This window comes from Callithrix jacchus, chromosome 6, assembly GCF_049354715.1.
Source record: "Callithrix jacchus isolate 240 chromosome 6, calJac240_pri, whole genome shotgun sequence".
In the NCBI taxonomy this organism is placed as follows: Eukaryota; Metazoa; Chordata; class Mammalia; order Primates; family Cebidae; genus Callithrix; species Callithrix jacchus.
In genome coordinates this window covers 102,547,784-102,560,857 of record NC_133507.1, presented here as the reverse complement: position 1 = coordinate 102,560,857, position 13,074 = coordinate 102,547,784, and the positions used below count along the sequence as shown (strand labels likewise).

General features: G+C 42.8%; 1 protein-coding gene across 17 annotated transcripts in view; it reads left to right on the top strand.

The window, feature by feature from the left end:
- The window catches only part of CCDC93 (CCC complex scaffolding subunit CCDC93), a 113,498-nt gene that overhangs the window by 76,759 nt on the left and 23,665 nt on the right, over positions 1–13,074 (top strand). For 15 of the 17 annotated variants that reach the window (XM_078327950.1, XM_078327949.1, XM_078327948.1 and 12 more), the window contains 4 exons: positions 1,338–1,420; positions 3,552–3,589; positions 4,975–5,059; positions 9,113–9,226. In XM_078327950.1, coding sequence (XP_078184076.1) covers positions 1,338–1,420; positions 3,552–3,589; positions 4,975–5,059; positions 9,113–9,226 — 320 coding nt within the window. Of the gene's footprint in view, positions 1–1,337; positions 1,421–2,972; positions 3,263–3,551; positions 3,590–4,974; positions 5,060–9,112; positions 9,227–13,074 lie in introns of those variants that run through there. The other 2 variants (XM_078327956.1, XM_078327957.1) reach the window with 2 other exon arrangements.

Sequence of the window (13,074 nt, the reverse complement as noted above, 5' to 3'; positions counted from 1 at the left end):
TTGGCCTCGCCAGTCTCTACACTGCCTCTAAGCAAACCCTGAGCTTTGACGTTTTAGCCTTGACTCCTGTTCCTGGATCCCTTCTCTTCTGTCAGGCTAAATTCTTCAAGACCCAACTCAGATCCTGTAAATCTATTCTAGGCTTCCTACCCCAGGCAAGAACTGATCATCTCTTCTCTAGCCTCCCACTTTTGTATGTCCCTATGATGCCTCAAACTCCACAGGCAGAAAACAATTTAGCCCCCGTACCCCATATTCCTCTTAGCCAAACTGGACCCCTCTCAGTTCTCTGACTCAAGCTGCTTGCCAGTTCTGCGTCTTACTAATTTTCAAGTCTGTTTCTTCTGGACTGCTACTGTAACCGCCTTTCTTTGCCACCCAGAGTCTAATTAGATCCTTCTCAACATATATTTGATCATTTTACTCTAAAAGCTTTAAAACTTAATAGCTCCCTGCAACTTTTTGGGTAATGTTTAGAATCCTAAATATACTGTACTAAGTCCTGCATCGTCTTGGCCCACTTCACCCAGCTTCACCCCTCTTGTACATCTGCATCTTGGCCTGTGAGCTGGTACCCAAGTCCAGAGTGCCGTTATCCTACAATTCCCGCTTAGTATTTCAAAATCCACCTAAGACTTTGCCTTGAGGGCTTGGCCTCTCCAGCTTCCTTCCTGGTGTAAGCTACAGCACTGACTCTATTGGAGGAGTTCAGATTACGCTTCCTTCACATCCTCTCTTCCACCACGCTGGGATTTCATCCAGTCCTCACATTGGACTCAGATGATCAGAGGTGGGGATCAGCAGTGACAGTTTTCACCAGAAAGTAGTTTCTGCTTTAAGTTAAGTCTTTCCCTTTAATTTTCTATTCCTGCTTGCTTCAAAGCTTTTGGCAATAATAATAATACTTGCATCTGTATATTTCACAGAACAAACTTCAAACAGGTTAAAGTCATTTGGTAAAGACATGTTTACACTAAGGACATTTTCAAGCAGTTGCACCAAAATACCTGTATCAATTTATTATTGTCAAATATCTACAACCCCCACCAATTTCTTTAGCTGGATAAGGTAAGGATGACTGGTCCATTTATGGGAGTGATTTTCAACTTTGGGTACTCACTGTCACCACCTGGGTCCCACCTTCAGGCATTCTCCTTTTGTTGATCCTAAGACTTGTTAGTAGCTTCCCAGGCGATTCTGTTTGTACACTGTGGGGTTTCTGCAGACTAAACTCCCAGGCCTGACAGCTGTCCTGGCAGTGCATTCATCGGGGAGAGGGCAGGTAGGTCGTTCTGATACCTGTTCTTATTCATGTGCTGATTTCTTTACATTTACAGTTTCAGCAGTGCACAAAGAAACCAAGCAGTTCTTCACTTTATATAATACCCTGGACGATAAAAAGGTTTATTTGGAAAAAGAGGTAAGAACATTTGTAAAAAGAAAATGGCTTAATCAGATGATCAGGTAACAGCGCAGTTGACTCCAGGAAGTCAAATGGAACTTGATGTCTGGGACAGATAATGTTCAGCATTAGCAGAAAGAGTGCCTATTTTATATGCTAAGTGCTGGCCTACCCAGTCAGAAAGTGCAAGATTCCTTTGGAGCCCAGATTGTCTGCTGTGAAGTGAGATTAGTGGACAGCCATTCTACAGTGCTGTGGGAGAAATGCCATTGTTAAAAGGAGCACAATGGAAGCTCTGGAGTTGGTGAGACTAGTTTGAATTTTAAAGGAAGGGAGGAACCAGTTGAGTGAAACGGGTTTGGGCTTGGTATCATTTACAGGGAGAAAGTAGCATTTAATCATCAGTGGCAGACATAGGCATGAACTAAAAGGTTTGTAAAATTCAAAGCAGGGGTGAAAGAGGGTTGATATGGTCACTGTCACTCCCTGCATCTTTCTAACACTTAAAAACAGGTTAAACTGAGCTTTCCCGAGTTGATGACAAACAAACGACTGAGGCACAGTATGCAGATATGTGTTAATTTTAAAAAGAAAGAAAAATCCTGGTCTTCACCAAGACAGCACAGTGTCCTGAAGAGAATACGGGCTTTGGAGTCAATCAGATTTGGGTTTATGTGGGTTATAGTGTGGCCTCATTTTTCTCACCTGTAAAATGGGGATAACACCTGATTGCATTGGTGATGATTATAATGAGGACAGAATGAGAAAATGTAAAGTTCCTTATACATGGTGGATTCCTTGTATAAAGTTCCTTATACATGGAGTATGGTAGTATATACTCGTTCCTACCCTCCCCCTCACCTTGAGGTTGACAGAATGTGTTTTCATTTTATCATCACCTTGCAGCTTACAATAATATTACAGATGTGGCTTTTACCTGCCCAAATTGAGGCATCTATAATTACTGTCACATTTATCACCTGCTGTCAAACCAGGTAGATCTCTGTCAGCCTAGAGGGCACTCCTTGAGAAGTTGTTTTATTTTTCTGTGTATCTGGGGCCTTATACAGTGGCAGGCATATAACAGACATTTGACAAATGCTTGAATAGATGAATTCACCTTGTTGGGATTTGCATCAGACCTGGGGTCTGTGCTCTGCCCCACATCCTGTCCTCAGAGCCCTCCTGCCTGACTTAGGGGTAGGCCAGCCTCTTCCCAAAGGCCTTAAAACTCCATTGACCTTCCTTCATCAGCAGTGTTTAAAGTTCTTCCACTATTTAAAAACTAGGAATATTGTGAGGCGGAGTGGGGAGCTGGGCTTCTTAATTCCAAGCCACATTAACACAGAGTGTTATATTTGAATAAATTTGGTATTTTATTTTAAATGGATTTATGCCTATGGTATTTTAACTTTAAAACCTTCTTGTGTAGTAGTAAGGATAAGAAATATTACTACATTGCAGGCTGTGAACCTAAAGTTAAAATGTGGTAATTACTTAGTTCTGAGCCTCCAAGTTGAGTCGTTTTATGGCCAGAAAGATGACCCAGGTTTCCTTACTCCTGTCTCAGAGCCCTTCCCAGGACTGTATAATTGGGGCAGATAGAGGATCTCCTGTGGGGCTAAGGCAGTGTCCATGGAGCCTTGAACAGTGCATCTTCTTGGAGACACTCAGCCACCCAGCAGCTTGCTTCATTGGCGAGAAGATTCTGTGGGAAGGAATACGGTGAACACAGTTCTCACTCTCCACACTGTCTGACTCCCTTAAGCTGTTATCCCTGAAAATAAAGTGCAGTATTTGGCAAGATGGAAAGGGCTATGGTGGCAGCTTGCCTAGAGAGCCCTAATGTTAGCTTGGTGTCCTCTCAGCTGGGATCCAGGTCCCTTCAAAGCACCCTCTCCCTACATTCCTGTGGGAATGCCCTGTAGAAAGAGGGAATTTTTTGTGAGAAGAAGGTGGATTCCCTGAGGAAAACTGAGACTGAGAACATGTGGCTCATTTTTTTTCATATGTTACTTTAATCTTCATAAACAAGGCATGTGTTCCTTGCAGAAGCAGTATCTGGAGACAGGCAATTGCAGCAATTGTAGTAGTGTGGACATCTTTTTGCCTTTCTTACAGTTTCATTTGTGTTTTTTTACTTACCCAGATTAGTCTTCTGAACTCAATTCATGAGAACTTCTCACAGTAAGTACTGTCAGTTCTCCTTCCTGCTAATACCCTGTCACTCTGCTCTTTGAATTCAGCCCACCTCACATTGCTGTAATGTGTTTGAAAAAGGCACATGCAAGACTTAATGCTGGGTATGTGATTCTTACTCTTTTAGCCCTTCTGCGAAATGCAAATATATCTTGTTTACACTGTCTGGAGTACCTGCAAAAATGTAACGATAGTAGAGTGAAGGAAGAGCTTAGGAAAAAAAGTTAACTTTCAAATAATTTGACTGTGCCTACCTACTAAAATCTTTCTGTATATTATCAAATTAATATTTGTTAATGAACACGTAGAGATGCTTTAAAATTTACATAATAGAATTTATATAATTTAAAAAATTTTTTAAATCTCATGGTAGTTTTTGTTAATGTGTACATTCTCCAGAAACTAAATGTCAAGACCCACCTGTTCCCAAATCATACCAGTCCTCAAGCATGTCCATTGCCCCTCCCCCCCACCATCCAGCAGCCCCAGGGCTTGCTCCTTGGAGAGCATGCTTCCCTTCTCTCTGGCACAAATCTCTGCTGTCGCTTGTCAGGTGACAGGGGACACATTGAGACTGAGATCACAATGAATTACAGGTTCTAGATTTTAAGCTTCTTTTCTAATTAAAAAAAAAAAGGGAAGCCCACAGCTTTCTAATAAGATTCAGATTCACTATGTATATAACATACAACCTTGTGACATTTGTAAAAATGCCATTTTCATCTTTCCCAGTGATTGAGAGAGCCTGTGGTTTGAGTATTTTGTGAAGAGTTCTGCTCCATCAGCACATCCTTTATGAGAATTCTTAGTGTGTGCACACGTGCATGCGCGTGTGTGTTCTGATCCTCCTGGTATCCTTCCCTCTACAGAGTTGGGAGGTGAAGAGGAATGTTTTAGGACATCAAGGAATCTACTTGTTTAGCTGCTGCTTCTAGAAATAGGACCAGGTTGCTCAGCCCTGATTTTAGGAAATCTCAGAATATGTCTACCAATCTCAAGTATCTCCCAATCCTCAAATTTTATAAACCAAATGAAATTCATTGCTTAAGCAGTACATGCCATATTTCAAATAAATAATATTTTTGTTAATTTTAATCACATTTTAAGAAAAGACATATTAGTTTAGAAAGTTATAGGGAAATTACGAGAAAAAAGATTAATATGCAGTTATAAGACCAGGCTAATATCCATGCCCTCTCAGAGGTATTGAATCCTTAATTGCCTGGGATTCCAGAGGCCCCCATGGCTCCACTGCCTTGCAAAGGCCTAGTTGCATTTTGGGACATAGTCTGGATACAAAGCTGACTGCTTGCCATCTCCCCCTGCCTCAGAGTCCTGTGTGCCACTCATAACTCTGCTGGTTTTTCTTTCAGAGCCATGGCCTCTCCTGCTGCCCGGGACCAGTTTTTACGTCAGATGGAACAGATCGTAGAAGGAATTAAGCAAAGTAGAATGAAGGTCAGTTGGCTTCTTTTCTGTAATGCAGCCCAGGTTTTATGTAATGCATTTATGTAATGCAGCCCTGGTGACAGGGAAGGTCCTGGGAAGAATAGGCCTCTTCTGGTAGTTGGGGAATGTGCCCTCAATCCTGAAAAGACACATTTCTGCAGAGGGATTCCCACCATGTCTCTCACTCTGTAGTGGGCAGAGCCTGTCCCATGGGATGCCTATACCCAGTGGTTTAAAAGCTGCTGTTAGGAGTAGCTCCCAGGATTGAACACCTACTTGGTCAGCATACCAAGCACTGTGCTGACCTTCCTAAAAAACCTGAAGTGAACAGTATTACACCCATTTTACAGATGAGGAACCCACTTTTCACCAGCAGGCTTCCTCTCTTGACTAGATTCACTTCCTCGGTGGATCTGTGATACCTGACATTCTGCCACAAGAGATTCAGTCCTTAGAATCTTAGGATCTTGAGAGCATTTTTATTTTCAGGAACCCCCTATAAAAAAGGGAAATCATTGCTGAACTGAATTCTGCTAAAGTGAGAGGAAATTCAACCTCAGAAGTCTGAAGAGAAAAGAGAGGCACCACTCAGGGTGCAACATGGGATTTTCCTACAGACACAACTGCAGTTTCCTACCACCATTCTCAGATGAATCCTAACTAGTACTTCCAAATAGCTCTTGCTTCTGGTCCTGTTTAAAAAATGTATCACACCAGAGTGGTTCTTTGACAAGGCAGTAAAATCTTCCAGGGACTTAGGGCTTCTCCTCTTATCATCTCGGGGCAAAGGGCCCCTGAGAGTGAAACCAAAATGTAAACACATAAGAAAGAAGGAATTACCCATAGGTCCTGTCATCATAAAATACCCTGTTACAGAAAACAAACATTCAAGCCGCCTGTAATCTCTCACAAGAGTTGAGCTAAGGGCAGAAGTGCTCCATAGCCCTTTCCCTGTAGAAAAATACCATTAATCTCTCTGTGAATGGCTTCAATAAAACAATGTCAAAGGAGGAGAAAAAAAGTATCGCTAGAAACAAGCACGATTTCTCAGACTATTCAGCCACAAAAATGAGAACTACGTAAGTCAGTACTTGCCTGTATATGCACACTCACCCGAGCCAGGATAGGCTGTTTTGCAGAGAGCAAATGCAGTCCCCTCTCAATGACCTGGGGTGTGAGTAGGTGGAAGGCAGAGAACCTGGCTGACCAAAAGCCTGTGACAACCCAGGTGTCAGTGTGGTGGTCAACGTGTACCCTGCCATTGCTCCTCAGAAAGCTGCTCTGGTTCAGTCAAGAACAACAGGAATTCATGGAGTTTTTTTCCTTTGGCTTCCGCTTCCTGTCAGTGTAAACAGGAAGCGGAAGCCAAAGGAAAAAAACTCCATGAATTCCTGTTGTTCTTGACTATGAACCAGAGCAGGGAAAGAAATGGGCCTCACCTTCACTCTCCCCCAGGCTTCATGCTCTTGGCACCTCAGTGCTGACCAGTGTGAATAGGCATCCCTGTATCTGTCTCTCCCCTCCATGGTGGGTATCAGATGGGCCAATGGTACCCAGGGCAGAGTGGGCTCTCTTTCTCAAGTCTGCATCCCCAGTGGCTAACGTGGCACCTAACCCCTGATTAAGCCCTCAAGGACTGTTTGTTGAATGAGTGAATTCATTCAGTGGAGTCAAAGAGCAGTTCTCAAAGAGGGTTCCAGATATGCTTTAAATGTTGAATGTTGACACTGTGAATAGAACAGCACTCACTTGGATGGATGTGTTTTATTGTGTTTATTTGAAAAAAAAAATGTAGCTTTCCCTGTAATGGTGCCATAATGGGTCCTGCTGTCATAGATGTAGCAGGGGAATCTGTGTCCTCTCAAGCACAGGTTTCTCAGAATCAGCAGGTTCAGAGTGTCACATTGTAGACCAGCATTGGGTGGCAATAATTGAATAGGTATTTATGCTTGGCACAAGCACTTCACAGACCTAGGATGTGAAGAGGTGATAAGTAGGGAATAAGAATGGTATGTTTCGGTAAAGGGACACTAAGAAGAGTGTGCAAATGAGGCTTATATCAAAGAGTCAACTCCGGATTCTTAGAGTTAGTTGGACTCTTACTACTTACCTCATGCATTCTAGGATGTGAAATGTTAAGAAGAAAAACTGTTTTTATTGAGCAGCTACTATGGACCAGATTGTGGATCATTCACTCAATATCTAATGTCGTGTGCTTCTCATAACAAAAACTGTGATATACATAATTTAAGTGCATTGCTACCTCACTAGGATATAATCAGTCATGGTGAGTGTTTACTAAAGTACAGAGCAGACAGGAAAGGCCTGAGATAGAGCTTCCAGTTATGCTAATAAGAGAGAGGGACCTAGCTGTGAGGTCCTAGACAGCACAGTGGAAAAGGTGTCTGCTGCTTTGACAGTTGGAGCCTATGAAGGAACAGTAGTGAGAGTTGTTGTGGGCTGGTGTGTCAGTGTGGTAGGATCATGAATGGGTGTGAGAGACCCACGCAGGCTGTGTTAGGGGTTCTGTCGACAAGGATTAGGACTTGCTGCTGAGCCAGGGCTCCAAGTGTAGTAGGACACCAACCAGGGACCCCATAGGGGACTGCCCACTCTGGAAGACTTGGGCACAAGGGAGGGCACCAAATTCAATACCTAGCATGGGTATGCAGCAGGCATCCATGTGCAGACCTGTGGAAAGAGTAGGATACAGGATCTCGAGACTCAGGAACTGGATGCAGGGTCAGGATTTGACCAGGCAGATCAGTCCCTCTATGTCATGGGTCTTTCTCTGAACAGCATTGGGATACGCCTTGGGGACACCAAGTTGCATTTGTCCCATGCAGTCAACAGAGGCCTATAGTGTGGAGGGAACTGCTGAATAAAATGTAGCCAGTTTACTTGTAGCTTATGTTTACTAAATCCCTTCCAAAGTGTAACACAGAAATCACGGTCAGGCATCTGCAAAGCCACAGCAAAGCATCTCTCGGAATTTGATTCAACAAGCTTTTGAGCACCGGCCATGAGTCAGGCACCCAGTCTGTACCATACATAACTCTTTCTGCCCTCATTTCCTGGCTGATGCTCTGGGTTTACCTTCTGGAAATACACCCCATAGCATTGCCAGCCCCACTGAAGGGTCCTCAGAGAGCCTCCTGGAGCTTCCAGCTGAGGAAACCATGTACCCATTCTCCTCTCTGTTTCATTTTCCTCACAGGACTGATCACTGTTGGGAATATTTTGTGTGTCTGTCAGGGTGCTTGCTTAACGAGAGTCTCTAGAATGTAAGTTCTATGGGAGCAGTGATTTTGCCGTGTTCACCGCTACATGTAGCTACTCAGTAGGTTCTAAGTCCTTATTTGTTGAACGAATAAACTTTTAGGTACCTTAGAAAAGTCTCTTTAAATCAAAGCCTAATGTCTATTTATGAGATAAAAATCCTGAAAATATCTTAAATCGTCTACCAGTAGAAAGATGGGTAAGTTAGCAATCAGCAGGAATTTTGTATTGTTTTTAAAATGATATTGTAGAAAATTTATAATATGAAAATACTTACACAGTTTTATTATATGAGCAGTTATTTAAATCAGGGTTTCTCAACTTCAGCACGTTAACACTTTGGGCCAGATAATTCTTTGCTGTGGGGGTATCCTGTGCACTGTATGATATTTAGCAGTATTGCTGGCCTTGACCCAGTAATGCCAGTAGTACCCACTCCCCACAGTTATGCCAGTCAAAACTCTCTCCACGCATTGCCACTGTTGTTGGGGGTGGGGGGCAAAATAGCTCCCATCTGAGAATCACCAACCTATTCATTGTGAAATTGTAGTGAGGAAAAAAAATGGAAATAGTTAATACTGAATGATAGAAAAATTGCTAAATTTTAGAGCCTCCATGTAATAGCATGCAAATAAATCAACCTGAAAAATTATATATTGAAGGAAAATACTGGAAGGAAATCCATGAAACTGTTAACAACTGCTGCCTTTTGGATTTTGCCAGCAGCCCTTGGGCAAAACACCCCATGTCTTTTCATCACCATTTCCCAAAATGTTTCAACAGATGGAAAAGAAAAAGCAAGAGAACAAAATGAGAAGAGACCAGTTGAACGACCAGTACTTGGAGCTGTTAGAAAAGCAGAGGCTATACTTTAAGACTGTGAAAGAGTTCAAGGAGGTAAGAAGAAGGTTGGGTAGCACTTTAAGGCTAATGTGAGGTATATGATCACCTCAAAAGTAGCCATTAAAAAACAGCAATATTTTGGTTTTCTTCTGGTCTGTGAAGGGAAATAACAAGACAGAGGTGTAATCTGGCAGTAAAGTATGGCATCTAAGTAGTAGAAGATTGCATTTTTCTGTGGCCCATCTTGAGGTCTAATTAAATGTTTTAAGACCTCACATCACTTTAGTTTTCCTAACACTTAGGAAGCACATTAAACTCAAACAAAATGATTTCATCAATTCGTATCAAGGGCCACCTGGAAACAGCATTTGTTGTGGATTTAGATATAGAATCTTCCCTCCTGCCAATCATAGGGTGGGGAGGGACATCAAGAAGCCATGTGGGAAAAGAGAACTTCGAAATGTCACAGACTTGGATTCGAATCCTACGTTTACGGCTTACCAGCTGTGTACTTTGGCAGTGACCTAATCCCTCCCAGCCTCAGTTTCCTTATTGGTGGGTCCCATTGGGTCAGATGAGACATATGAAACATACAGCACCAGGTCTGGGGCCTCCTAATACCCAACACTCAAACAAATTTTGTTTTTCCTTCCTGCATTTGGGCAGTTACTCTTCATTGTTCCAGAAAGAAAAGTGTCTTCCCTTGAGAGATTTTCCAAAAAGACTTCATTTTGTCCCTTGCTAAGGTCTCAGCAGCTTTATTTTAAGGGATTCCTTCTCCCTAACCTAAATCCATGGGGTTTCAGTGACTTTAGAGACTGCTGAAAATACAGCAGAGTTAAAGGTAGGTTGTATCCTGGTGTTTGGTCTGCAGAATAAAAAATGTGGTCTTTCCATGCTCATAGTTTTGTTCTTATTTTTTAAGACTTTTCTTTCTTCCTTCTTCATCTTTCCCTTCTCTTCTACGTCTTTCCTTTTTTTGTGATTTAACTTCTGGAAGCCACATCCCATGGGCATTTCAGAATCTTATCTTTTCCAGTGTTCCAAATCCTCTACCCCTGGGCAGATGCCAGTATACCTCCCTCCCCTTAAGGAGTGTACATTGTGGTAGGAGAGACTGGTGACAGGCTAAGAACAAGTCATAACAAATAAGTAGTAACAGTTCCAAACTCTGCCAGGTGAGGAGACTGATTTAGGTGATGTGGTCAGGGAGGGCCCTCTAGGGTAAGCAGTATTTAGCTCTGGGTAGAAAGAGTTCTTCAGCCACAGCAGTGCAGGGATGGTGAGGGAGGAGCTGGGGCTCCAGTCTGGGACTCCTTTGAGACTAGCACAGGCTAAAGCTGAGGTCCCAAAAGGGCAGTGAGCAAACTGGCAGGGAATAGTTAGGAACTTGCTGCCTGCCTCAGAGCGCCTCCTTCCCTTTAATCAAAATAACTCATAAGAGAAGAACTGTGTCTCAAATGTTGGTTGGAGACACCCTTTTGACAGTGTAGAAACAAAACACACGTAAGTTGAGGAGGATAAGTATAAGCTGTCAAAATCAAAGCAATTGAAAATGAAATGGAAAAGCTCATTTTCCTCCTGTAGGCTCTCAGGTGAGGGCTTAGGATGACCTTCAAGGCACCATGCTTCAGAGGTGTTAAGTGGCTTGGGTCTGGGTTCCCATGTGTGCTGGCAGTCATATGTCACACCAGACACAGAGGGTGGTTCCTTCACAGCCAGCTAAGACACCTACCAGATTCTTGCCAGGCCTGTTTCCTTTAGTCCAAAGCAAGTAAGAATAGGGAGAGGGGATGAAAATGTTCTTACATATTTCATTTAAATATATTTCACCTCACATTTAGCATGTCCTTTTATTTTTGGTGTTAAAATTGTCTTTCTCTTAGAAAATAATGGTGATGGTGGGTAGTCCTTTTTTTTTTTTTTTTTTTTAACATTTTACTTGGCAAAAATTTTAAATTGGCAACCACGTGTCAGTGTTCCAGCATCTTAAACTTTCTCCCACAAGCTCCTGCAAGGTAATCTGGGGCCACCACAGGTGTTGAGGAGGAGGTGGTGATAGGGACTTGCTTGCTGCTCTGTAGCCTCTACCCCGTATCTTCAGCCAGACTAGTTCTGCTTCTTTTCTGTTTTACATATTATAGTTCAATTTGGACTTTCATCCAGGGTGGAGTCTTCTCCCAGTACCCTCTGTTTTGCCTTCCCACCATCCCCTCACTGAATTCTCACTGTATCCTGGCCCTGAGCACTTGTAATGTGTAATAATTATTCTTAATGGAAAACACAATATTGTTGTCTACAGTGTGGTTTTTTTGCCACCTTAGCGGTTGCCTTAGTTGAGTTTTTGTTTACCGCACATTAAGTGGGCAACAGTTATGCATCATGTGCACCATTTAGGTACCAAGTCATGCCCTCATCCTGACAACCAGCCTCCTCTGGTTTCAGAAGCTTCTTGATTAGAGACATTGGGTTTTCTCTAAAACCCCGTTGACTTGCCCTGAGAGAGCTGATTAATTGTAAGTCTGCCAGGAAACAACACATACTCTGAAATCACCCTAATCATAGTATTAAGTGAATACTTAGTTTCACTTAGTGTTGCTTAGAGAGCCACAGTTTCTCATCAGGTCATGAAACTAAGATTTAAATTCGATAGCACTGATAAATTCAAACCCTACATTTTTGTCAAGCTGGCTTTGGGTACATGACATTGAGTGAACTGAGAGCTCTCTGTCTGGCACCTAGTGGGCCTGGATAGAGTTTTCAGCAGGAAAGAGATGAAGTGATGAGATATTTTCCCTTTTCTTCTAGAAACAAATACCCAAAGTGCCTCTTTTATATTTGCTTTGAAGACACAGAGTATGATTCTGTAGGCTTACATACTAGGCGACAGTGTAGACTGTCTCTACCAAAAAGTACAAGCATCACCTCAGTGTGCTGTGACACACACAGTTCCCCTTGGTGGAGTTCTGATCCTTCTGGGTTGTTCTGACCTCGTTTAATAGGTGGGATGGGTGACAGTTGAAATTTATTTACTGTTTTATATTTTCATTATGGAAATCTTCAAAAATACACAAAGTAGAGAGCGTAGTATAACAATATAATAATGTAGCTCTCTGTTCCTGTTCCATCTCTTCCCCTCCATTTGTTTTAAGCTGGAGTCTTTTTTCCCCCAAGTACATCTCAATAATCCATTTTATAAAGAAAACTTTCTTTTCTTTTTTCTTTTTTTTTTTTGAGACAGAGTTTTGCTCTTGTTGCCCAGGCTGGAATGCAATGGCATGATCTTGGGTCACTGCAATTTCTGCCTCCCAGGTTCAAGCAGTTCTCGTGCCTCAGCCTCCTGAGTAGCTGGGACTACAGGGGCCTGCCACCATGCCCAGCTAATTTTTGTGTTTTTAGTAGAGATGGGGTTTCACTATGTTGGCCAGGCTGGTCTCAAATTCCTGACCTTGTGATCTGCCAGCCTCAGCCCTCAACGTTCTGGGATTACAGATGTGAGCCTCTGCATCTGGCCAACTTTCTTAATTTTTAAAGAACAGATATAACCCAGCATCACCTTATTTCTGTCCTGCCACCACCCCACCCATGAAATGCCTCTCCCCAAAAAGGTGCTCAAGTGTTAGAGCACCTTGCTTCTGACAGCCTCAAAGTATTCAGCCTTACTACCAGGGCAAGTACCCACCTGTTTCCTTGCTCCCTGAGCGAAAGGTATGTCTGAATCCTATAGATGAGCCTGCACTAGTCTTAGCAAAACCAAGGTCACTGTGGTCATGCTGCCATCACACTGCCAAAAGATCAGAGGGCTTCCCAAGAGCTGGGAGCACCTGACCCTGGCCAGGGGAGGTGGAAAAATTGACGGTGGCGGTTTTGAGTGTAGAGGGTTCAAGGGTGAAAGTTTTTCT